The sequence below is a fragment of the Primulina tabacum genome, chromosome 7, assembly GCF_025594145.1.
Source record: "Primulina tabacum isolate GXHZ01 chromosome 7, ASM2559414v2, whole genome shotgun sequence".
Classification (NCBI taxonomy): domain Eukaryota; kingdom Viridiplantae; phylum Streptophyta; class Magnoliopsida; order Lamiales; family Gesneriaceae; genus Primulina; species Primulina tabacum.
The window spans coordinates 37,580,227-37,605,684 of NC_134556.1; the positions used below are offsets into that span (position 1 = coordinate 37,580,227).

At 34.6% G+C, this 25,458-nt stretch overlaps 4 protein-coding genes and 1 pseudogene across 5 annotated transcripts; 1 reads left to right on the top strand and 4 right to left on the bottom strand.

The window, feature by feature from the left end:
- Positions 1 to 174: 174 nt before the first annotated feature.
- LOC142551697 (BTB/POZ domain-containing protein At1g21780-like) lies at positions 175 to 2,330 on the bottom strand. The gene is made up of 4 exons (XM_075661070.1): positions 2,134 to 2,330; positions 1,903 to 2,048; positions 1,335 to 1,450; positions 175 to 1,028 (listed from the first exon to the last, which is right to left on the bottom strand). Exons 1-4 carry the CDS (start codon positions 2,247 to 2,249, stop codon positions 423 to 425), a joined length of 984 nt encoding a protein of 327 aa, XP_075517185.1. The 5' UTR covers positions 2,250 to 2,330; the 3' UTR covers positions 175 to 422.
- A 162-nt stretch (positions 2,331 to 2,492) lies between these two features.
- On the bottom strand, positions 2,493 to 4,268 carry LOC142551698 (transmembrane emp24 domain-containing protein p24delta3-like; annotated as a pseudogene).
- Positions 4,269 to 10,010: 5,742 nt separating this feature from the next.
- Positions 10,011 to 11,280, top strand: LOC142550953 (ethylene-responsive transcription factor ERF014-like). The gene has a single exon (XM_075660002.1). The coding sequence runs from the start codon at positions 10,200 to 10,202 to the stop codon at positions 10,863 to 10,865; it is 666 nt and encodes a 221-aa protein (XP_075516117.1). The 5' UTR covers positions 10,011 to 10,199; the 3' UTR covers positions 10,866 to 11,280.
- Positions 11,281 to 14,296: 3,016 nt separating this feature from the next.
- Positions 14,297 to 18,568, bottom strand: LOC142551699 (uncharacterized). Of its 2 annotated transcripts, XM_075661072.1 has the most exons (3): positions 18,216 to 18,568; positions 16,912 to 17,169; positions 14,297 to 15,373 (listed from the first exon to the last, which is right to left on the bottom strand). In XM_075661072.1, exons 1-3 carry the CDS (start codon positions 18,426 to 18,428, stop codon positions 14,474 to 14,476), a joined length of 1,371 nt encoding a protein of 456 aa, XP_075517187.1. In that variant the 5' UTR covers positions 18,429 to 18,568; the 3' UTR covers positions 14,297 to 14,473. The 2 variants fall into 2 exon arrangements, with proteins under 2 accessions (XP_075517187.1, XP_075517186.1); XM_075661071.1 differs by lacking the exons at positions 16,912 to 17,169; positions 18,216 to 18,568 and adding an exon at positions 16,072 to 16,629 and having other exon boundaries at positions 14,297 to 15,631.
- A 3,689-nt stretch (positions 18,569 to 22,257) lies between these two features.
- LOC142550954 (protein NODULATION SIGNALING PATHWAY 2-like) lies at positions 22,258 to 23,718 on the bottom strand. Its single transcript, XM_075660004.1, has one exon. It carries the CDS (start codon positions 23,716 to 23,718, stop codon positions 22,258 to 22,260), a length of 1,461 nt encoding a protein of 486 aa, XP_075516119.1.
- Between the last annotated feature and the right edge of the window lie 1,740 nt (positions 23,719 to 25,458).

The following is a 25,458-nucleotide window of genomic DNA, read 5'->3' on the forward strand; positions in this document are numbered from 1 at the left end:
TTAAATTATGGACACACAAAACTTTGATTGTTTCAGCTTGAATATTTTATGATATTTAATTTGATCGGTTATGTTAATTTGAAATGAATTTGAGTATATCTATTTTCTATAGTTCGGTTTAATTGATAATCGAACAAAGATTCTTAAATATGCATATCATATTTGACACTGATAGAATATAAGGTTATGTTATATGTACAATGACGGATAATCATTGAGTTACAAATAGCAATTGAAATTACAAAAATATCTTAAATGTATTTTTGAAATAGTTTTTTCAAATAAAATATAAGGATAATTTTGATATTTTAAAGCGAATATGTAATCCAATTTGTAAACTGTCATTTTACATATAACATTTTCATATAATACAACACTTACATATGATACTGTTCTACAAATCTTAGGAGTACACCACATACTTACGCTGGTTTCCAAACTGCAAGCAACTCTTGGAACATCTCGACCGCCAGTTCTCGATCCGCATGTCTGAAGAATTCATTCATCTCGTCTCTGACATCATAAATCTTCCCAAAATCAAGCAAATACATCATGCATCCTTTCTTCAGTTTATTCAGCTGGTAAAGCCAAGCCTCCTGCAGCCTCTCTAGCACATTCCCCGTGTTGATATCTTCCAAAAGACTCTCCTCGCATGCATCCTTCAAGTCCACGATATCATACTTGTTTGCTGCACCTAGTAATGCTAATCGATGTTTCCAAAAATCTTCTTGACTTATGGTTCCGTACAAGTAGCTGAGAAGGGCCATACAGGACTCGGATGTCATGTCTTCGATGACGATGGTGGATGATTCTTTTTCTTTGAGATTGTGCTGGAACATGCTGAGGAAAAAGGGGGAGCTAACTGAAAGAATCGCTTTGTGGGCTTGGAGGATTCCGTCGCATGTGTTGATGGTCACATCTGAATAAATGGCTTCATCCAGCATGCGAGAGAGGCATCTGAGAGTGCTTTGTGTCGTCAGATATTGCATCATGCCGTCACTGGGCCATATAGAGCTTCGTTCTCCACCCTTAAATTTCACAGGACGAGGACATCCGAAGGACGGATAAAAAATAAGTAAATAAAAGGACAAATCTACTAGAAGTTTACCATCCCGATTCACAATGTTACTCGTGTAAATGCATGGGCTACATGAGGCTTCAAAACTATGGCATCTCAGCATTGGAGTCGGACTTTTGTATAGAAAGGGTAAAAAACTGAGCTGAAACATTTATAGGGCGGCGGGGCGAAATCATATTTTCATGTATGTATAACGACACTGAACAGATAGAAAAAATCGATGTAAGTTTTCATCAAACAAGCAAGAGCATCTCACATTTGCACCGTAAATCCTAAGGTCCAGAAACTCCACATCAATGACGAATCGACCTTGAAAGTTAACATCCACAGGGCAGGCAAAGTCATCACTTGTCCGCAGCAATCTCTCGTGGACTGAGCATAAAACCATCACCGTATTTTATATCAACATATACAAAAGGCGAATCCACGACTCCACATGAGTAAAAAAAACTCCATCGATACATCGAAATTCACATTCAAGCATTTATTCATTCACTTTGCTCATCAAACCTCCTCAGGGTAATGATTGAGCGTGAAACAGAAGTCTCGCAGTAGAAAATATATTATAAAAATTTGATTTCTTTACGAGGTAATTTGATGCTTTCCAAAAGCTTATAAGGTTAACGTTCTCAGCTTTTGAAAGCCAACAGACATGTGATAGAAAAAAGTAGAATAAAAAGATTTTCATCCACGATTTTACATACTATCATAAGCAAAGCAAATACAAAATCAAACCCAATCAATTGATAAAATCACAAGTAAAGGTCAAAGAAATCAGAATAACCAAAAAAAAAAAAAAACTATAAACGTAGATAAATACATACTCGGCGAAATATAGGGCCTTCGATTGGAGCCAGCTGTGGTGACTCGTAGAACAAACCGGGCAAGCGGTGGCTGATCTTTCGAAACCCGAGACGGTTCAGGGAAAAGCCGGATATAAACTGATCGACTCTTCTCCACGGATAGATGCCTGTGAAAGGTGAAATTCGTCAAAACCAGAAACTGGATTTAAATTGGTTATCCAATTCAAATACAAAGTTTATGCAAATCAGTACCAATTCCATATGCCGATTTTGAAAGGTTCGGATCTTCTGTAAGTCGAGGTTGGCCCGAAATTTTCCACTTTCCACTGGGCTAATCTTGCTATAGTTTCCACTTTCGTGTCCGCCATTGTTGCTCTCTCATAGTTCAGGCTGGAAGTGGCGGAAACCGAAGTCCACTTGAGCTTGTGAAGGAATTGTTGACTTAAGATTGAAGGAAGCGTGACGGGGGCATTTTAGTCATCCAATTAACTTATTCCTTTTTTTTATTGATTAATGATTAAAAGTAAATTTATAACATAAAAAACTTTTACTTTTGGCACGGAGATCTTCTATACAATCTATTTTATGAAAAATATTTTATTTATGTCAAAAATTTTATTTTTCACGATCATACGAGTGAGGTATCAGGCTTTCAACCCATAAAAAAAATCACTGAACTAATAATTTCCTCTCAAATTTTATGTAACTGCGAATTCTATAACGCACTCTAGATTAGTTTTCTTCTTCCGAAAATACCGCCTCAAATACAAAGATTGCGAAACTGAGGCCACAATGCAGATGTCCGAGAGACATAATGCTAAACCGAGCCACTCTACCATTCGTCGTCTCGCTCACTTCCCTCATATCCATTTCCCTGCACAAGAAAACCGACCATATTTAAAAATGTAAGTTTTCCCCACTCGAACATTACATCTGTAAATCACCCCACTAGCCATGGAAATTTACCTAGACATCATATAATTCATATTGTTACGAATTGCTTGCACAATTCCTTCGAGCTTTTTTAACTCAAGTTCAAGACCCTGCAAACAAATTTAATATACGATATGTGAGAATGCTAAAGGAGAGTTACGAGTGATAGAGATAACAAGAATGTCTTGAATATCAACTATCCTCAATCCAGACAACTGTATAAACAAAGATGGGAAGTAAATAAACTAGCCTCGATTTTTTCTTTTTTTTGCTACCTAAGTCCCAATCTTTTGCAGAAATTCCCGTTTTCCAGTCAATGCCCACGGTCACGGTTTTACCTCCATGTTGCTCTCCATCAACTATAAAGCACGCCATGTAGCTGCCAGTCTCAGTTGTAGTGAAAGAAAACTGACCATAAGAGACTTTTTCTTGGTGATAGAGATTATTTCCATAAGGTGATGTAACCTAAGATGCAAATTACAAGAATAGTGTTAAGACAAAGACGAATTAAAACGAGTTTGCAAATCATAAGACTTTCGAGACCGAGTCATGTCCCAAGAGCGTAAGCTAGATTTGGTCCGCTGAATCATCTTCGAGTCTTAAAACACTCTGAAACTTGTTATATACACATCGATGTGAGCAGTTCATCCAACAGCAAAACAAGAATAATTTTCTTTGTTTATGTATACAGTATACTACTATTATATCAAGCAAGATATGTACTTTGGTATACCAAACATTGGATGGATAAAATAACTCTTAAAACACTCATAAATCAAATCTGAAACTAGAATTCATATCCTAATACATGTTTCTATTATGCAACAAAGTCAAGGGAAGTGTCATTACGGATTACAACCGATATGCCATTTTGTTAGGCTATGTGGAAAATAAAATTTTGCCAATTTCGTCCAAATTCATTCCAGGGGTAAAAAAAAAAGCAAATTCTTTTATCCAATAAATGCAAGTACTACGATTGATCTAGCATTTGCACAAACTGAAAACTTAAAGGGGCAAAATGAAGTCTGATTGAAAATTTGTATCGAAACGAATCGAAGATCAAAGCAACGCCAGAATTATATCACTCAATTCCCCGTTTCGCTTCACACAGACAGAGAACATGCATTGTGTAAAAGGGAAAGCGATGCTTAACCTTAACAGACATGGAGGGTAAGATGGTACGAATCACGTCATCGTTTTGGCCGAAGAAGGAGTGGAAATCAGCCAAAACGACAACGTTGTTGTGTAATTCCTCCGACACTCACTTTGTCCCCGTTCTCGGCAGGTCCACCCACAACCCACGCACCGCCGGCGCCACCACAACCACCACCAGTAGCACCGCCGCTGCCTCCACCAACTTCATTCCAATAAAACCTTACGATAAATATAAATATATATATATATATATGTGTGTGTGTGTGTGTTAATGGTGTGTAGAGCACAGGCAGTATAGGTTTGAGTGAAACGGGGAGGGACTTGCTAAGGTTTTGTAGTAGAAGTGAGCCAACGCGTGTGGACATGCGATTGGGATCGGCGAGTCAAATTGTTGGCGCCACGCAGTCAAGGTTTCATTTCGACCAATCAAATTGAGCGTCTTTTTTGACTAGGTGCTCCAGTTCGGACAAGGATTGGGAGTCTACGCACGCGCTTCTATTTTGTTGCTATAGCTTTATTTCAGTCTTCTTTGGGCCGTCTATATTAATATTCTTTTGGGGCACAAGTACTATACATTATGTAGACATGGACTTATGAATCCCGAATAGAGTCGTTGCAGATTTATATGGGCCAGCTTTTAGTGTGCTGAAGGCCCATATCGGGTAATCCAACAAATCGAGGAGATATTCGGAGGATAAAATGTCTTAAGTAATTAATAATCTCTCATATCACCAGAAAAAACAAAGATTTACAAATATATTTATGTGAATAATATTTTTATGTTGTGATACTCACGGGAAATTTAGGATCCGATTCTAGCAAGTGTCACTAGTCCAGATGCAGGTTTCAAAATTGTCCCGAGCCTGAAATCACGAATAAGACCGTAAGAAGGGGGCCAGGAGGGTGTCCTGACGTAGCCCCTCCGACGCTCAAGTCAGAGGTCGAGGATAAAAGTGGAGAGCAGCTAAGGGTGCTGCTGAAAAACAATATAGTGAATTAATTATCATACATGTTATTTATAGGAGAATACCTGGACCCTTGATGAGACCTGTCTTTCATTTGAACTATGGATGAGCTGGGGATAGTGGGTCCTTCCATGGAAAATCATGTTGCCTGAACAAAAGTTGTTCTCGTCTGCAAATTAAAATCATGATCAGTTGTTTTTTACTCCATTGATAAAAAGAGAAAACAATTGTTTAACTAAAGGCAAACAAAATAGCTGGTCTCGATTCATTACTACATTATTGCGATGTCTTTTCAGTAGGTCTGAATGTGCTCGAGGGTACGTACGGAGCGTCCTTTCGCACCGCAGCCATTTTTGTTTTGTTTTGCTTACTTACTTATTCCTCCTTTGCTTCGGTTTATTCGGTAAATTCGACTGTCATCTGATCTGAAGTTTTTATTTTGGATAGCAAGTCCATCGTTTTCCAATGTACAAGATTATTGGATGTAATGATATAGTTTGTTTATTCATGGAATTTTGGACTTTTATTTTTTATTTTTTTAGTATATATTTAGTGTCACAAATGTGGCATTCATAGATCAAGGATTCATAGAGGGTAATACAATCGGTAAGGCTAGTTTTGTGGGGTCGGAATTATTCATATGACAATTCGATTAACTCTCTCGAATTACTTGAGTGAATGTGAGACTCAACATATGGAGAGTGAAAATTTTATTCGGATATTTAAGACCCCGTGGGAAAAAATCGAAATGAGTCGAGTTTGGAGATTTGAAAATCGAGGACGGGTATGAGAATATTATCTATCTCAAACATGTCCCGAAACTCTCGATAATAATATCATTAATAATAATGATTGTTCTTAATAATTAACAAAAAAACTCAAATTTATATCGTTCAAATCTCATTTATGATCCAACTTGTCAACAAATTATAATTATGTTGTTCCCAGTGATGGAGCCAGGAATCCCATTCTAACCGAGCTATAATTTTAAACTCTAAAATCCTTTAATATTTTAAATTGATCTACCCGAGCTAATATCAAATTTATCCAAAATTATAAAAAAAAATTACATATAAATTTGTTAAAAATTTTTTGGAGCCCAAGTGAAAAATGCAGTGGCTTCGCCCCTGGTTGTTACATCTTTTCTGTTTATTAAAACCATGAACTACAATAGTTTGAGTTTTTTAAGTAAGTATTTATATATATAATTAGATTATTTTATCAATATTGTTTAAGTGAATTTGAAGGTGTTTTTTTTTTTTTTGGTTAATTCAACCAATATTTGAAACGATTTGAAGATAATGATTTAATTCACATCAAATCGGATATGATAATGACAAATTCGGCTCACCTTGTTACCATTTCTAGAGTATGAGGATAAAGATCTAATGTCCGCAAAATCGAAATAAGAATTTTCAAGTCAATTAGATAGAAACAGATACGGAGACCTGATAAAGACTTAATCCCAACTATTATTAAATGGAGAATCCTCCATTAAAAAAATGGAATTGGGGCGGAGATGCCATCATAGATATGATATTTATTATAAGAGAGTTTCCAACTTTATGATATCAGAAGTTAGTTTCAGGAATACATAATTAAGAGTTAAAGTCAAATAAAATTGTTATTCGAATTAGGAAAAAACAAGACAGCGTTGTTAGGAAATATTAGGAATAGAAAAATGATGTAATAAATTCTTATGTACTCGACCAATAATTATTTAGGTAGGGATACAAAATCTTAAAGCACCCAATGGAACGTAACAACTCAAAAGATATGGACCTCTCATATACCAAATTTCAAAGTGATCCGACCTTAGCTACAATATTGCATGTACTCTGATAGAATCGACCCAATGTTTTGTTAGGAGATGAAAGCCACACATTAATTTCAGGCAACTTGTTTGAAAATTTTCAATCGACGCGGCTTCAAATAGTGTTTTTCTTATACACCATATCTCAAATATTTATAATTTAAATTATCGGCAGCGAAAATTACAATTTTGGTGTTGGATATTAGTTTTTATGTCGTTTTCGTCATCTGTGTTGTTAAGATTCACTTTTAGTCGCATATCTTTCGATTCTAACGATGTTTTGGATGGATATCGATGTAACACTATACACATCAGTGTTGGTGACATTTTTCTTGACTGATTCCTTAAATGTGAACAATGACCCCACATGGAAAAGGGTATTTTGTCATCACCACGTTCTTATGCGTGTAATCGCATTTTTAAAGCAAAAGACATATTTTCTTTTAAGTGGTTGAACCGTGCCACAAAGAGGGAATCGCTTCCAAATCCTATAAAAATAAAAGTAACAACTTTGAACAAAATTTGAAACCCAAAAATTCAATCCCCATGCATACGTAAACTTATTGGCCCATCATACAGTTGCATTTTTCCTCAAAAAAATTCATCGTTATTATACTACAAATCTAAATTATTATTTAATCGTATTTTCCTTGATTTCTGAAAGACTGAATAATAAATAATAAAAAAGAAAAAAGAGAGATTCAGATAATAAATAAAGATAAGGGCCCGAAAACGCGTTTTTTTGTTTTGTCATGCATGACAGAGAAGCACAAGCTGTTTTCTCATCCAATGGGTTAATAATTCTATTTTTGAATCCCACTTTGTTTTAATTTACTTTAATTTATATAAATTTATGTGTACATCGACTATCCAGAAATTCATTAAAATTTTCTATGATATGTATATATATATATATGGTTTGATCGATATTTATAGACGTCGGAGTCGATCGTGGATCATTTATATAGTTTGTTTTATGTCAAACACAAATAGAATAAAATTTGATTTTTTTTGAAACATTTATAAAAGAATTTGAATATATATTTTGCATTTTCGAGTACAAATAACTTCGAGCCGTTGTTGTATTCATACATGCACATGCATATCAATGTATGTGAGTGCATATGCATTTTCTTTTTTAATCAAAATCTCAAACACAAAGAACACTCCGGGAAGCTACTGATGACAGCATCCTATGTTTCTAGCAGTACACGTCTGTTGTAATAGAAAATTCAGGATGTTTAAAAAAGAATTATATATTTTGAATATCATTATTTAACTTTTGTTAATATATATATTGATTGATTAATTTATGTATAAAAATATAATGATGTGATTGATTATAAGCCACCCCATGTGGCCAAATGACTTGGAGGTGTAATTAAAGTCATTTTCGAGGATAACTTGTGGGTTCAAGAAATGTAGATTAATCAACTATTTTATACTTAAATTATGGTTTATTGATGGTAAATATAGATTCCAGTCGGACAACTGAAAATTAAAAGTCTCCCATTTTCATTTTCTGAGCAAGAATTTTGTTGGCCTTTGAAAAAATTGACAATCCTCAGACATACATAAATACATACATACATAATTAATTATGAGATTTTTATTTCCCTTTTTCTGTGGAAGACTCGGTCCTAAATTCCACATTAATAGATCTAACTTCAGAGGAAGCTAGCACATTGAAATTGTATATGTGATATTTGTCTCACATCTTAAAAATTAAAGATTTAATTTTCGTAAAGTGGGGACGAATACGAAATAGTTACTATAAGGAGACTCATTGTGCAGTCACGCAGGCGTGAGGCCTGGACTCGGGGCGTGACAGTATCATTCTTGTTAAGTATTTGTACTGTACAAAGAAACAACAAATGAATGAGACTTTTGTATTTAATAAACCTCACAACAAGTGAATTGGATCGATATTGGTTTTTTCCCATATATATCAGATCACAATTGTTGAAATGATTCTTAATCTATTATTATTTGTTTCTCTACGACGTAACATATAGAATATCCATGCTCGTATTTAGCGACGAGTCGCCGACTACAATGTGTAAACATGTGAACAAATTACATGACAATCAAAATTTGCTACTCTGTCATGAACCTATCGGACAACAGATCATAATGCAATGCTCATTGAATATATAGCTACATTAGTGTGTATATTTTAGTTCATTAGACCTTATAATGCCCAACTGTGATTCAAATGAGAATTCATATATAAAAACAGAAAAGTCCGCAAAAAATAGAATACTATTATTTTCCCGTCCAAAAATATAGTAAAGATATAGCATTAAATATCTTGAGACTAACAAAAATATTTCCAAGACAAATTTAATGACTTCATATAATATTTAATAATAATAATAACAAGAACAACAATAATAATAGTAATAATAATAGTAGTATTACTCATAATAATGATATCATCATCATCATCATCGATATATAAAATCAGAAAATGCTGAAAATAAAGAAGTAATATCCATCTTTTCCGCCTAAACAACAACATTATTAAAACTATAGAGTAATATATAATTTATGGTGAATACATAAGTAGTCATTAAATTGCTAAAGAAATAAATTATATATATACTTTCGCTCATTTTAAATGTATTAGTCATCATCAAATTAGTTTGTGTTTACGTTTCATGTGTGAAGAAAAAATTTTCATATTATATACACGTGATATAATCCATGCATCGCATTTTTAAGTATCTGCTAGGATAAATCGATATCTTCTTTTTAGACCGGCTATTGACTATAAATCAAGATCTTGTGTACACAAAATTTATGTTCACCTGGCTAGATTGGATATATCTAATATCAGTGATTGAATCAACTACAACAAAATTGATTTCGGTCTTGTAAGGATCGATTGAATCGAACCAATTTGATCAAAGACATATATAAAGTTTTGTATTAAAGAAAAAAATTATAAATAGTATTAAAGTACTGATCCAAAACATCAGAAAAAATATAACATAAACCTTTAATGAAACAGAAAAGAGCGTAGAAATAGTCAATTCATTACGAACAAAAAATACAGTGTTCTTAATTAATTACCAATGTGGTTAGAGAAGTCATTTTCATGTGAACTAAATGAAATCTGATTCTTTAATCAGCACATCACTGGATACTATCTGTCAGCCAATATTGCAATATAAATATTTATATTGTATATATATTTTCTTAAAATAAAGTATACATATGACATATATTTCAGCATTATATTATTGTTTTGACTGAAGGGATCTTTCTATTTTCTAAAATTCTCCATCTATAAATATCAGCTCAGACCTCCCCTTCACAATCACTTACCACTAGCATTTCCCCTTCTCAAGAAAGACAAAGAATTTAATTAAACAGCAGCAGCAGAAATAAAATTGCAAAGAAGGAATTTGAAAAAAGGAAAGCATTTCATTGCTTCAATCTTTTCAAGAATGGTGAAGGCAGAAAGCAAGATATCATCAACAAAGAACTCGAAATCTCAGTCGAAAAAGAAGTACAAGGGAGTGAGAATGAGGAGTTGGGGATCATATGTTTCGGAAATAAGGGCACCAAATCAGAAGACAAGAATCTGGTTGGGCTCTTATTCTACACCAGAAGCTGCGGCCAGAGCCTACGATGCTGCTCTTTTGTGCCTCAAGGGCTCTTCCGCAAACCTAAATTTCCCACTTTCAAAAGCTTTGCAGCAAAAGCTTAACCCTGAAAACTCAGCCATGTCCCCTAAGTCCATCCAACAAATCGCGGCGGCCGCGGCCAACACCACGTTTCTTGAAAACTCTAAAAACCCGATCCCACAATCTCTATTATCTTTTTCTTTTCACTCCGGTACTTCATCAACATCGACGACGAATGATTCAAATTCCTCGCCGTCACTTTCTTCATCTTCTTCCAATAACTACGACTCCAATATTCTGCAAATTGAATATGACCCCATCTCATTAGCTGCATCATCTGATCATCACGATTACATGGCTATGGATTCCTGGCACAACTTCGATTCTCCGAAGTACAATGACATGCTCGATGGGGTGTTCTTTGATCCGCTGATCATGGAGGATTCGTACGAATATAACGATATCAGTTTATGGAGCTTCTGCTGATCATAAATATATTATCAAGAACTGAGTTCACATACCTCAAATTATTTGTTTTCAGTATTATTTATTAATTCATTTGATGATCTTCAGTTTATTTCTTGAAGGCATTATTCTTACACAGTTACACTGACATTGACAGGAAAAAATTTCCATATATTACGTACTTTGATTTTTTTTTTTTTTTGGTTGTTGATTGAATTGTGTAAAGGATTTCACGAGAGGGACATATTGATTGCCTCCCCCATGTGAATTCCTGTGTATTATGTATTTATTAGGCGTATCAATTATCTGGAATATATGTTTTTATTTATTTTAATTTTAAATTTTAGTTTTTATTTTGTTGAATTTCTGGGTTTTATTTTATATTTATTGATAAGTTTCATGCTGGGGATGATTTTATATGAGTTCAATTTATGTTAGATTTAACTCATTAATAGGGTTTTTTTTAGACGGTTTCACGTATCTTTGTCCATAAGATATGTCGATCATGCTCATATTTACAATAATAAGTAATATTTTAGCATAAAAATAATACTTTCTCATGGATGACTTGAATAGAAAATTCGTCTCAAAAAATCAATTGGTAAAACATGTTAACTCAAACAGTAATAACTCTTCTCCAAATTTCTTTTAATTCCCTCTCATTTCAAGAAAATGATCATTCAGAAAAATTAAATATTAGCATTAACAAATAACAATATTCTAAAATACCCGTTGTCGAACGCGAGACAAGGAGCGAGTTGAAGGATTTTGGTTTCGATCAAATTTTCCACATGGAGTTGTCATCTTTTATTAGATTTTCAGAGTTCCATTTCTTTATGTTTTTCTTACATTGTATTTGGTCTTTGAATTATTTAATATTTGGCAAAATTAATTTTATGGCCTACATAAATATGATGCCCCATAGGGATGTCAATGGGTCCTGGTTTCACCCAGACCCGCAATGGACCCGTGTGTATGGGGTAGGTTTGGATATACTAAATGGGTCGTGGGGCGGGTCTCGGGTCCAATTTTTCAGACCCGTCCGGATATGGGGCGGGTCATGGGTCCTATAACACCCGCCCCATATATGTGGATATAAATACTTTAGGGTTTTAGTTTTATTAATTTTTATTTTTTAGTAGCTCACCTCAACCATAACGATTTTAGCTATTCCTATGTCAACTATTGCATTTGAATCTGCTTTTAGCAATAGTCGAATAATAGTTGGTCATCATCTTAGTAGACTTAATCCAACGACTTTGGAGGTATTGATGTACTCGCGAAGATGGTTGTGGGGTGAGGTGAAAGGTAAATAAATCACAGTTTTATTTAGATATCGTACTTTCATTTTAATTTTTTTAATATACTTTCTCTTTTTAAATTACATTTTTTTACAATTTGAAATTACAGTTTTATTTTTTCAATGTACTTTCTATATTTAATTTTGTAGTTAATTCTTCAAGTAGTTTACTAACTTGTCCCACCATTCTTGATGAAGAGGAAAATGATCCCGAAAAATGTGTGAAATATTTCCTACTCGTTGATTTTATATTGATCTGTTTAAATTATGTTATGACTTATTTTTGGAGATGTCAAGATTTTTTTGGAAAGCTAGTAACTCTTTTTTTATGTAATTCTTTATGTCGTGAAAATACTTTGTTTGTTATTATTAAGTGTGGTTGAAGACATGAATTAATTTTCCACATTGTTGTATTTAGAGGCTTGTCTGTTTCATAATTCAGTCATGTGAGAATAAAGAGTACTTTTTTATTTTAAAAAAATTCGGGTCTCACGGGTCTACACGGCCCCGTTTCGTATTCAAGGTGAGGTGGGTCCGAAGAATATTTAACTGGGGTGGGCCGGGTAATGGGTCAAAGTTTTTTTCATGGGGAGGGTCTTGGGTTTAGCCAAACCCGCCCCATACCCGCCCCATTGACATCTCTAATGCCCCATTCATCCAATGAACATATGACGCTACCATTTGAATATTAATTTCAAATTTATTTTTTTTAAATCAAAATATCATGTGGGATTAAACCGTCCGTCGAAATAAATAAATATATATATATATATATATCTTTGGCGTCACAATTTTGTGGAGTTGGCTTGTGGGTATCACGTGAAAAACATATTCTCATATACATACATATATATATATACAGTTTTGATATCCTGTACATCTACCGTGCACACATTTGTGAGCACCGATGAGGTGTCACTCGCCCATTGGATGCGCAATTTTTCTATATTTCATCACATCCAATTGGCGAGTGACACTTCATCGGTGCTCACAAAGGTGTGCACGATAGGTGTGCAGGATATCAAAATTGTATATATATCAGTTTTGATATCCTACACACCTACCGTGCACACCTTTGTGAGCATTGATTAGGTGTCACTCGCCCATTGGATATAAAATCAAGAATTTCATAAGATAATTTTATAATATTTAATTGAAATATGATTTTACATTATTGGATGGGTAAATTTAAATTTACGCTTTTAGTCTTACGCCTATGTAACGTACGTGATGTTTCCAATCAATTATATAGATAATTATTAGTTTGAGTGCTATAACAGTTATTTAATAATCAATTATATTTTCCTAGATGATGAAATAGTTGAGCATTTGTCAGCTATAATCGGTTTGATTCTTCCGTCGATAATTTCTCGGGCAAGTCTAAGTCCGATGTACATTATTTGTTCAATTTACATAGTTAGTCTAGTTTTCAGATCTATGCGTTAACTCATGGATTTACTTGATGCACATCAAAAAGTAACGGTTTCGGATTATATTATCATAAAAAATACATATTTTTTGTCAAATTAGAAATATTTGAATTTGCCACAAGAAGTACTCAATTTAAAGATAGCTTGCAGTTATAATTAATAAAAAGTATTGTACCAATATATTTAAAATCGAATTTTTTTGTATAGTTTACAATTTAAATTCATTATTGTCGATTTCCAATGTTAGCCGAATAATTATATCACGGAATTCAATTTTTAATTATTCTTAATTTACATATCGGAATAGATAAACATAGGCGAAATACTTTAGTACTTGGATGAAAATGACCCAAAATTAATTATACTAAAATATATTTAGAAGACTAAAATTGATATTGACCACGCATAAAAGACTAATAAGTATATGCCCCCTAGTTATATACCTCAGCAAGACTGAAATTTTGCCAAGAAACATGAAGTTTATGTACTTCTCGTTCGAGCTGAATTCTATTGTTAAAATTTTTTTAGGAACATACTAGCTAAAAATTTGGAGATAAAAAAAACTTACTTTTTTTAAAAAATTACATAAAATACTTTATTTTTTTTAAAAAAAATAATTAAATAAAATATTTTCGAGCAGCGTCGTATTGGAATTAAGTCTACTAACTATATCTACTAATTATCTTTCACAGTCCTCCGATGATAACGAAAAATTGACATGCTAATGAGCAAAGATATATTGAACATTTAAGTGATGTTCGTCTTAGTTCCATAATCCATATATTCAAACAAAGTCTATGAAGTTGGAAGTGCAATAATATGATTAATAGTTAATGCCAACCAAGTATTATAAATTTTCGTTCGACAAATAAAGAACCTATTCGGTCCATGAATCACAATCACGATTTCTTCTTCAACAGCTTCTCCTTCATCCTCTCCACGGCGCTTTTCAGAGTCCCTTCATCTTTGCAGAAAGTAAACCTTACAAGATTCTTTCCATCTTCTGGATTCAGATAAAACATGCTCGTTGGGATCGCGACCACCAGAACTTCCTTGATCAGATACTCGCAAAAGGCAATGTCATTCTCGAGCCCAAAAGGGGTGTGATCCACCACCACGAAGTAGGTTCCTCTTGATGGAAAAACTGTGAATCCCACTGACTTTAAACCCTCTACCAGGATTGTTTTCTTGGTGATGTAATCCCTCCTTAGCTCTTCGTAGTAAGATTCTGGAGCCCTAAGAGCCGTCGCAGCAGCATTTTGCATTGGGGTGGATGTAGCGAAAGTGAGGAAAGAATGTGCCTGTCTCACTCCCCAGGTCAAGTGTGGGGGAGCTATGGCCCAACCGATTTTCCAGCCAGTCAGTGAGAATGTCTTCCCCAGAGAATTTAAGGTAATGGTCCGGTTGTACATACCAGGAAGCGATGCAATGGAAATGTGGTCCATTTCAAATGCTAACTTGTCGTAAACTTCGTCCGAGAATACCAGTATGTCATGTTCGATGCAAAGGGAGGCAATAGCATCGAGTTCTTCTCTACTGAACATTTTCCCCGTTGGATTATGCGGAGTGTTCATCAGTATGGCTCGTGTGTCTTTCGAAACAATCTTCCTGAGTTCATCGATTGGGACAGAAAAATCTGGGGGCCGTAATGTGACGCACGTTATTTTAGCACCGGCCATGGATAATGTTGCTTCATAGGAATCATAGAACGGAGCAAAGAGAATAACTTCGTCACCAGGATTTATCAAGCCTAAAATTGTTGCAGCAATTGCTTCAGTGCATCCAGATGTGACAGTGACCTCCTTCTCGGGATCAACCACGAGGCCAGTATCTTTCTTGAAACGCTCGGCCACAGCTGAATTTAGATCAGGAACTCCATATCCACGAGCATCTTGATTTTTACCATCCCTAATGGCTTGAATAGCTGCTTCTTTTACGAACTCTGGACCATCGATATTGGGAAAGCCTTGTCCAAGGTTGATAGCTCCATGCTTGATGGCAAGGCTGCTCATTTGTGTAAAAATTGTGGTTTTGAACTTCTCCAAGCGCTTGGCAACCTAAAAAGGGCGGTAGCCATATCAAATACAGAATCCAATATCATCGAGGTTAATTTGCAGAAAATGGTGTTACAATAAATTCATTTACAGCAGTGTTTCGTAGCAATAGCAGTCACTATAGCCTAATACAGACAGGAAACTGAATCTTCTGAGCATGTAGTGAAGATCGTGATTCGTGACACATAAAAAAGTCAGCTAAAATTAGACAGTAGAACAACATGCTTCCACTAATAATAGCCTCCAAATCGAAAAAAATACAAGTCTGGTTCCAGAAATTGATGAAAACAGACAATCATGCTTCTATAAGAATGATACAACAATGAGGAAGGGGCTAATGGTGCCTCAGAAGTTCATCATCCTCAGTAGAAGAGATTCAATAATGGAGAATGAGGAAAATAATGTGTACTAAATCAATGTCGAAACAAGACAAGTGATTCGACCTGAAAGCGATAGACTTGTGTTAATTCATAACTCCAAGTCTCCAACATTGAAACACAATGTTGACAGTGACCTCCTTCTCGGGATCAACCACGAGGCCAGTATCTTTCTTGAAACGCTCGGCCACAGCTGAATTTAGATCAGGAACTCCATATCCACGAGCATATTGATTTTTACCATCCCTAATGGCTTGAATAGCTGCTTCTTTTACGAACTCTGGACCATCGAAATTGGGAAAGCCTTGTCCAAGGTTGATAGCTCCATGCTTGATGGCAAGGCTGCTCATTTGTGTAAAAATTGTGGTTTTGAACTTCTCCAAGCGCTTGGCAACCTAAAAAGGGCGGTAGCCATATCAAATACAGAATCCAATCTCATCGAGGTTAATTTGCAGAAAATGGTGTTACAATAAATTCATTTACAGCAGTGTTTCGTAGCAATAGCAGTCACTATAGCCTAATACAGACAGGAAACTGAATCTTCTGAGCATGTAGTGAAGATCGTGATTCGTGACACATAAAAAAGTCAGCTAAAATTAGACAGTAGAACAACATGCTTCCACTAATAATAGCCTCCAAATCGAAAAAAATACAAGTCTGGTTCCAGAAATTGATGAAAACAGACAATCATGCTTCTATAAGAATGATACAACAATGAGGAAGGGGCTAATGGTGCCTCAGAAGTTCATCATCCTCAGTAGAAGAGATTCAATAATGGAGAATGAGGAAAATAATGTGTACTAAATCAATGTCGAAACAAGACAAGTGATTCGACCTGAAAGCGATAGACTTGTGTTAATTCATAACTCCAAGTCTCCAACATTGAAACACAATGTTGACAGTGACCTCCTTCTCGGGATCAACCACGAGGCCAGTATCTTTCTTGAAACGCTCGGCCACAGCTGAATTTAGATCAGGAACTCCATATCCACGAGCATATTGATTTTTACCATCCCTAATGGCTTGAATAGCTGCTTCTTTTACGAACTCTGGACCATCGAAATTGGGAAAGCCTTGTCCAAGGTTGATAGCTCCATGCTTGATGGCAAGGCTGCTCATTTGTGTAAAAATTGTGGTTTTGAACTTCTCCAAGCGCTTGGCAACCTAAAAAGGGCGGTAGCCATATCAAATACAGAATCCAATCTCATCGAGGTTAATTTGCAGAAAATGGTGTTACAATAAATTCATTTACAGCAGTGTTTCGTAGCAATAGCAGTCACTATAGCCTAATACAGACAGGAAACTGAATCTTCTGAGCATGTAGTGAAGATCGTGATTCGTGACACATAAAAAAGTCAGCTAAAATTAGACAGTAGAACAACATGCTTCCACTAATAATAGCCTCCAAATCGAAAAAAATACAAGTCTGGTTCCAGAAATTGATGAAAACAGACAATCACGCTTCTATAAGAATGATACAACAATGAGGAAGGGGCTAATGGTGCCTCAGAAGTTCATCATCCTCAGTAGAAGAGATTCAATAATGGAGAATGAGGAAAATAATGTGTACTAAATCAATGTCGAAACAAGACAAGTGATTCGACCTGAAAGCGATAGACTTGTGTTAATTCATAACTCCAAGTCTCCAACATTGAAACACAACGTTTTTTAATTCAATTATGAACATCTCCAATAAAATGGATATTTGTCGTACTCATGCTAACAGGACAATAAAAAAGTAATAGAATTTAAATCATAGACAAGTTTCTCTAGACGAAAGGGCATCGTCTAGTTTTTCTCATTGAAGGAGGAATGCTGACAAACTCTCCTCGTTGTAGGTCTTTTCTTCCCCTTTTCCCCTTTTGGCGTGCAATTCCATTATACTGTAACACTCAGGATGCTGAAAACTGTGGACAGACTTTCATGATAATCACGAGACTTCCCAATTCCAACTAAAAGCCCCATATCATAATTTCCCAATCACTATCCGTTTCCCCAAATTGAACTCTGCAAAGTATCACACCATAACTATAACTTTTTTCACTCAATCAAACTCAACATTCCAATAATTAGGGTTCAGAAAACACAAAAGCAAATCCATAGCAAACGCATAAAAAAAAATGAATCTTGCGCAAGCCAATCAAAAGGGTCCACCAAAACCCATATCAAAAGATGTCCATCCAACAAAAAAATTAAAAAATGGGCATCACCTGTAGAGGAGGTGGTTTCTGGATTGATCCGTCCAGAGTTGAAACAGGTTCTTGCTCAGTAGTAACGGAGGTGAATATTGTGGAAGCCATGATAGCTGAAAGCCTTGTGCTGCAGCCAATGCAACAGATTCTAGGAGTTTTAAAATTCAAGCCGTCACATGTGGACAATGTTTGGCAAAAACTGAAGGATTTGAGGGAGTAGAGTCTAAGCATTTTGTGGGACGATGTCCAAGTTCAATGAATTGAACCACGATGGACAGGGCAGGAATGAAGCATGAGCGGCGAGCTATCCTTGTAGAATCGAAATGGTTGAAAAGTTATTGGGGAAGGAATCTTGATACATTTTTCTTTTTTGGTGTTAAATTTAAACCATTTCTTCTTATATTTTAGGAAAATTATGCAATTTGATATTTTATGATGTCATATTTTAGTATAATATTTTTTTTTATAATTTAGTTTTTTTTGGAAGTGAGTCTAATATATGAGTAGGTCTCTCGAATCTTTATTTGTGAGACGAGTCAATCCTACCGATACTCATAATAGAAAGTAAAAGTAATATTTTTTCATGGATGAGCCAAATAAGATAATCGTCTCACAAAATATGACTCGTGGCACCGTCTCACACAAATTTTTGTCCTAATATATTATGTCACCGTAACAATATTTTTAATGAAAAATTATCATAATTACTGAAATTAGAATTTGATAAAAATAATATCAAATTTTACAAAAACCAAATATACTCGACCAAAAATGCCAAGTTCCTATATTTTATTAATTATAAAATTAATGAAAAAGTAAAGAACAAAATCATGGAGCATGGCAGAGGTTGATCCTTATAAGCTTGACTTACATAAATATTACAAGGTTAGATTTGGACATCCAAAAGTAATTTGAATTTCAAATCAAGAAATTTAAATTTATAGATTTAAGAAACACGAAAAAATTAAATAACTTTCTATTAAGAATTTCAAACCAATTTCATAAAAATAAATAAATAAAATCACTTCAAGAACAGTTTAAAGCACTGCTTAAACGAAAATATTTTAGTATCTCTGAAATAATTTGAATAAATTTAAAATCTTTTTGTCCACTAAGAGAAGACAACAGAATTTATTTATATTCATTACCACACATCTTGGGCTCTTCAAATGAGTTGGATACATTAATCAAGAAAACTTACACATTATATTTTGAGAACGGGCCATTTAGTAATTAGGGCCCGTGAAGAATTTGATTCTATTAAATTATAACTATTACATTTTCCTATAAGTAAATAAGGAAAAATTCGTAAAATAACATTGGTCAGCTATTTTTTTAAAAAAATGACATTCTCAAGTGTAACAAAAAATGAGATATGGGAATCGCATCTAGGATTCAACGATTGAACCGTTTTTTAAAAGAGTAAGTCTTTTGTGAGCAGTCTCACGAATCTTTATCTGTGAGACGGGTCAACCCTACTGATATTCATAATAAAAAGTAATGCTTTTAGCATAAAAAGTAATATTTTTTCATGGATGACCCAAATAAGAGATATGTCTCACAAAATACGATCCGTGAGACCGTCTCACACAATTTTTTGCCTTTTTAAAATGTCCTACTTGTGGTGTTGTTTTTTTTAAATAGCTATCTCATAGGAGACGACTATTTTCAAAAACAAAACACACACTGGGTTCGTTGGCCATAATTTATTCTCCATTAGTTGATATTGTTGTTGAGTGAAATGTAAAATATATTCTAATCAAATTGAGGAAGATGGCACAATTATTTTACACTAATCATGATGTCGCATGAAAAAGAAAAAAAGAAAAATTGTCGTGGTTTCAAAGAAAATGAAGAAAGCCGAGCCCTCCACGAATTTGAAGTAAAATAAAAACAGAAGATGGAAACATGACGCATGTAAACACAACAAAAATAAAAACATTTGATTAATTAATTAATTAATACCCGAATTTAAAATGAATAAAATTTGCTATATTGTAATGCAAATTGATGACCATGACCTAAGAAAAAATGTTGATGCCCTGTCTCATCATAGCTGCGGACTTTTGGTGTTCGGTAGAAAGTCGTATAATTGAATCAAACATATAATTATTTTTTGAATTAAATCTTCCAAAATTTTGAAAAAGAATCGTCTAATTATGGTTAGAAGTGTAGCTAATTAATTAGGACCGATAACTATAGTCGATTCATCTGATTACATGAGTATTTAGCTTCAAGCAATATTGTTTTGAGTAGGCCTTTTTGTAAGACGGTATCACATATCTTTATTTTTGAAACGGATCATCTCTATTCATATTTAAAATAAAAAATAATATTTATGACATAAAAAATGAATTTTTTTAATGAGTGACCCAAATAGAAAACGCGTCTCACAAAATTGACTCATGAAGCCATCTCACAAGAGTTCTGTGTATTGTTTTTATATAGAAAATACGTAAAACAAAATTTGTATCCAAAAAAGTGTTGAACGAATAATTAGCAATTAAAGTTTTGTTACAATACAAAATCAAGAATAGAAGAAGGGTTTTTTTAATAAAAATTAATTGTACACTACATTTAGAGAGGGTGGTTTATCATAAATAATTGAGTGGCAAGACGATTAGAAGTGATTTGGACAGATTATTAATTTATTATTTCACTAATAAAAATATATAATAAATTGAAAAGAAAGCTGCGACGAATATTTTAACTTGTATGAAGTCGGAGGAGTATCTTTAGTATTTAATGTGCAATTTTTATATGTTAATTTGGATGCATAATGTCATCAAATTTGGGGCATTTATGTTTTATGATGGGTACATTCCAGGAATCTTCCCATGTTATAGAAATACCCTCGTCAAAAAAATGTTTTAGTTATGTTATTCACGCGTAAGAGAGTGATATTTCAACGGTAGTAAAAAAATTTGTAAGACGATTTCACGAATCAATTTTGTGATACAGATCCTTTATTTGAGTTAATATGAAATATTATTACTTTTTATAACAAATATATTGTTTATTATTATAAATATAAGTACGATTAACTCGTCTCACAGAAAACTTATTATTCAACCGTTTGCTCAATCCACATGTATATATTATTGGATGTGGTCCAAGGGTAAAAATGTAACTTCTCCTCAATTTCCAATGACATGATTTTTTTTAAAAAAAATGGAGCTGGACATGAATTTATTTTACTATTTACTGTGAATTTGTATGAAATGATCGTTGTTTTTTTCACGAAGTTAATTTTGAGTAATTATATGCGACATAAAATAAATTTGTTGTCGTGAACTGAATATTGCATATATAAATGCTAGGAAAACGTGAAATTGTACATTTCGCTGTTTGGCTGGAGTAATTTTTTTATTTTTATTTTTACTTTCTAATATCTAAAATTTGTTTTCTATGAATTCAAAAGATTAAGATGTATGTTATCAAAAATCAGTGAAGATTTGAAATATTTTTGATTTAGAGGGTGGAATATGTTAGTACGTACACTTGTAAAATAAGTACAATTATGCAATATCTGGACCAGATGATACACCGAAAGATAAATATATAAAAAAAATTCTATTATTATCATAAAATTTGAGTCAAATATCAGATAACGAAAGATATTAAATCTCGTATCAAATTGTGCTAGATAATAGAGATTGAAATTTGAAACATTCATATTATATATCCTACGAGAAATGAAAATTTATTGGGTAGAAGAGAAGAAATATGTTTGAAATATAAAAAGACAAAAACTTGTGTGAGACGGTCACACGAGTCGTATTTTGTGAGACGGATCTCTTATTTGTGTCATCCATGAAAAAATATTATTTTTTATGCTAAGAGTATTATTGTGAATATCAGTAGGATTGAGCCGTCTCACGGATAAAGATTTTTGAGATCGGAGACCTGCTGATGTAAAAGGACAATAAGATTAAAAAACTTGCTTTGAAACAAACCAAGTACAAGGCTTGTAGAAACATGTACGGATTGAAAGTAAAAATCAACCAAGATAGAAAGAAGAAGTGGGAGAAATAGATAAACAAAAACACAAGATTACAAATTACATATCGTTATCTTGAGAACACCAAATAGAAGCCGAAAGTAGGCGTCGTGACTTCCATCCTAGAACAAGTTTATTGGTTGCCAATTCCTCGACCCTGTACCCATCATTGTACAATCCTATCAACAACTTAGCTTGACAATAATTCGAAAAACTAATGTCCATCGGGTATGAACCGGTCCCGGCCAACCACTTCCCCCACGAACACTCATGGAAATCACCATGGGCACGATATATACGATCCAATGACCCGGCTATCTGGGGCCCTAAGAAAACCCTCTCCACTAACGCACGTGACCGGCTCTGCATCGGAAACCCGGCCTCCAGTGAGTCACACATGGCTGAGTACTGTTGCAATGAGTCCATGAACCGGACTACGAACCCTTCGTCTCCCGTGGGCCCCATTTCTTCCTCGACCAGGGTGATTAGTCGTGGGTTTAGGGTCTTGGACCCAGATAAGAATGATGCGATTGAATCGGGGGATCGATAATTAAAATGTGGTAGGTGTAACATGCAATTTATTATAAGGGCTTCTCCCCGTACCAATTTTAAGGAGGATGGTTTGAATGTCTCAGCCGCATCCAGCCTACATTGGTGGAATGAGAATGGTTGACCTATGGACGCTGCAAAGGATGTTAGGCGTCGGCCGGTGTCTTGCACGGTTCCCAACGAACGCCGCCCCCCTCCTCCCCTCGATAAGGCCGTGATCCGAAGATGTGGAGGCGGTGTCCCATCTTTTCTAGACACCAAGGACTGCATAAGTGAGGCCCATTGGATACCTTCCATTATATCATAGTCAACAATATGAATCCTTCTATCGTGAGTCACAGCTTCCAAAATAGCCTGATTTGCAGTGAAATGTCCAAATTTCACATAAGGAGACATGTCTTGCAACAACTGAAACGCCACCAAAACATCCGTCTGGCGGTGCTCCTCCTTGTATGGGTGGCCGCCGCAGCACTTCCCGCCGTCGATCAAACATTGTAAGGCGTCGGTGAAATAGGATGCCAGCCTCTCCATGTTGGTGCCAACATTTGACGACAGCAACTCCTTGAGCCGAACCAATATCACCCTAGCCAACTCGCGGCATTTGTTAACCCCCGCCAGAGCCTCAGCTGCCGCCATGAGGAGATGGACGAGCCTCAGCCCCTTACAATCCTCCGTGGCGCCACCGCCGGATTCAACAACAGTGCTCATCAGGGTGTGGCACTCCGGGGATGACAAATTATTATAATACTCTTCATTTAAGTCAGGACTATTTGATTGACGTATCACAATATTTTCATCATCCATTATGGAGTCAATGAGGTTGTGGAAGTCATCTTGTCCGCCGGAAAATTCCTCCCAGTCGATCACCGGTGACCAACCGTTCCAATCGCAACCCTCATCGGCGGTGTTCGTTGCTGCCATGTCAATATAATGGCTAAAATTTGAAAAATCAAGATCCATAACCATTGCCATGGCTAAGAGAAAGTGATGGCTCGGCTGTATACTTAATTGAAGTAGCTAGGAGAGGGAGTGATATTTAATTTTAATGTTAATGTTAATGTTAATGTATGTCGGGAGTGATTAAATGGAGGCATTGTTATAAAGAGGTGGGATTTGTACTTTGATTTAAATAATAGTTTGTGTCTAATCATGGGCTAATCCAATAATGTCAATCTAGCTTTAATTTAATAATAATAGAGAAAGAAACTATAGTCCCATTTGAGGATATAAATAATTTATAATGATTTGTATAATATTCAGCAGCTAAATTAATTAACAAGGTTGTGAATTCTAAAATAGGGAAGTGTTGGTTGGAGGTTAAGGCACCATAGATTATCTTTGGATATTCTCTAACTTGATGCTCATGCTAATTGGTAACTCTATTATAATTTTAGTTAATTTTGCATTTTCCCATAAAATTCTGCTCACCAACCAATAATTTGTTTGGATTCATACATAATCTTGAAACAACTTAAGAGAATCTAGTTTACTTACACTACTATGTGCTCATATATTGATTATGACATGGTAATACAATTAATTTTCATTATATATACAAGTATACATGATAATTACATAATTAAGATTTAAGTTATGGCAAAAACTTCTGTGAGACGGTTTCACGGGTCGTATTTTGTGAGACATATATCTTATTTGGTTCATCCTGATCTATGAAAAGGTATTACTTTTTATACTAAGAGTATTATTTTTATTGTGAATATCGGTAGGATTGACCCGTTTCACAGATAAAGATTCATGAGACCGTCTCACAAGAGACCTATTCTCAAGTTATTCCGCACGAACCTATTCACATCCTTCTTAGAAAATTCGTAAAAAAATTCAATCCTTGTAATGTAGTACATAAATATCTTCCGATAAGAAATAACCGTTGGTTCGATTTCATGTTAAAACATAAATCTGTGAACTCTATTAATGTAATAAAACAATTATCAACGTATCGAAATAATTTCAATATTATTTACATTTTGATAGATTCATTTAACTATTAAAAGCCGTTTAATATTATCCCTTTTGATTGTCTGCATAAGTGCCTAGTCAACAAGAAGATTCGTGTCCTCTAGTTCTTTACATTCCGACCAGCTGTGGTAACATCGTTGATTCATCCAACAAATGCAAAGTCACAACGTAAATTACAAAAAAAAAAAAAAAAAAAAAAAAAAAAGAGACTAAATACCTTCTAAAACATGAAACGCCAACATTACACAAGAAGTTGAAAACACAAAGTTAAATATGTAAAAAAGACTAGGATCCTATTAACTTAGTAATCATCAAAGTGAAAACTAGGCTTTGTTACTTAATAATATATTTGATGAACCGACCTAGTGTCCTTAACGAACTAGTTACTACAACAATTTTGTATACATATTTTGACTAGTCTAACTAAATATTTTATTAGTATTAATGTGGCAATGTCACTGGCTAGTTATATGCCATCAGCAATGCCGGCTCTTCCGGCTCCGGCTCAACTAGCGTCCACCACCTATAATCTAAGAATACGCATGTATATGCATATACTGTGTGATGTGGAACCATATGTATATCCAGATTCATGTCTACTATCCATCGAACGGAAAAATGGATGTGCTGCCACATGAAACTGACCAGACCTATGTGGTGAAACATGGGCAATGGTTCAGGCCAACATCGGATTTTCCCTCAAACGGATTTCTCATGCGCAGTACTGCTTGAGCT

Excerpts from the sequence above, each read along its gene's own strand:
- LOC142551697 (XM_075661070.1), bottom strand. The coding sequence starts at position 2,249 with ATGGCGGACACGAAAGTGGAAACTATAGCAAGATTAGCCCAGTGGAAA. Across the intron at positions 1,451-1,902 it reads AAGGCCCTATATTTCGCCGA|TCCACGAGAGATTGCTGCGG; the intron begins GTATGTATTTAT and ends TTTTATGCTCAG. Across the intron at positions 1,029-1,334 it reads TTAGGATTTACGGTGCAAAT|GGTGGAGAACGAAGCTCTAT; the intron begins GTGAGATGCTCT and ends GTGAAATTTAAG.
- LOC142550953 (XM_075660002.1), top strand. The coding sequence starts at position 10,200 with ATGGTGAAGGCAGAAAGCAAGATATCATCAACAAAGAACTCGAAATCT.
- LOC142551699 (XM_075661072.1), bottom strand. The coding sequence starts at position 18,428 with ATGCTTAGACTCTACTCCCTCAAATCCTTCAGTTTTTGCCAAACATTG. Across the intron at positions 17,170-18,215 it reads AGAAACCACCTCCTCTACAG|GTTGCCAAGCGCTTGGAGAA; the intron begins GTGATGCCCATT and ends CGCCCTTTTTAG. Across the intron at positions 15,374-16,911 it reads TGGTTGATCCCGAGAAGGAG|GTCACTGTCACATCTGGATG; the intron begins GTCACTGTCAAC and ends CCCGAGAAGGAG.
- LOC142550954 (XM_075660004.1), bottom strand. The coding sequence starts at position 23,718 with ATGGCAATGGTTATGGATCTTGATTTTTCAAATTTTAGCCATTATATT.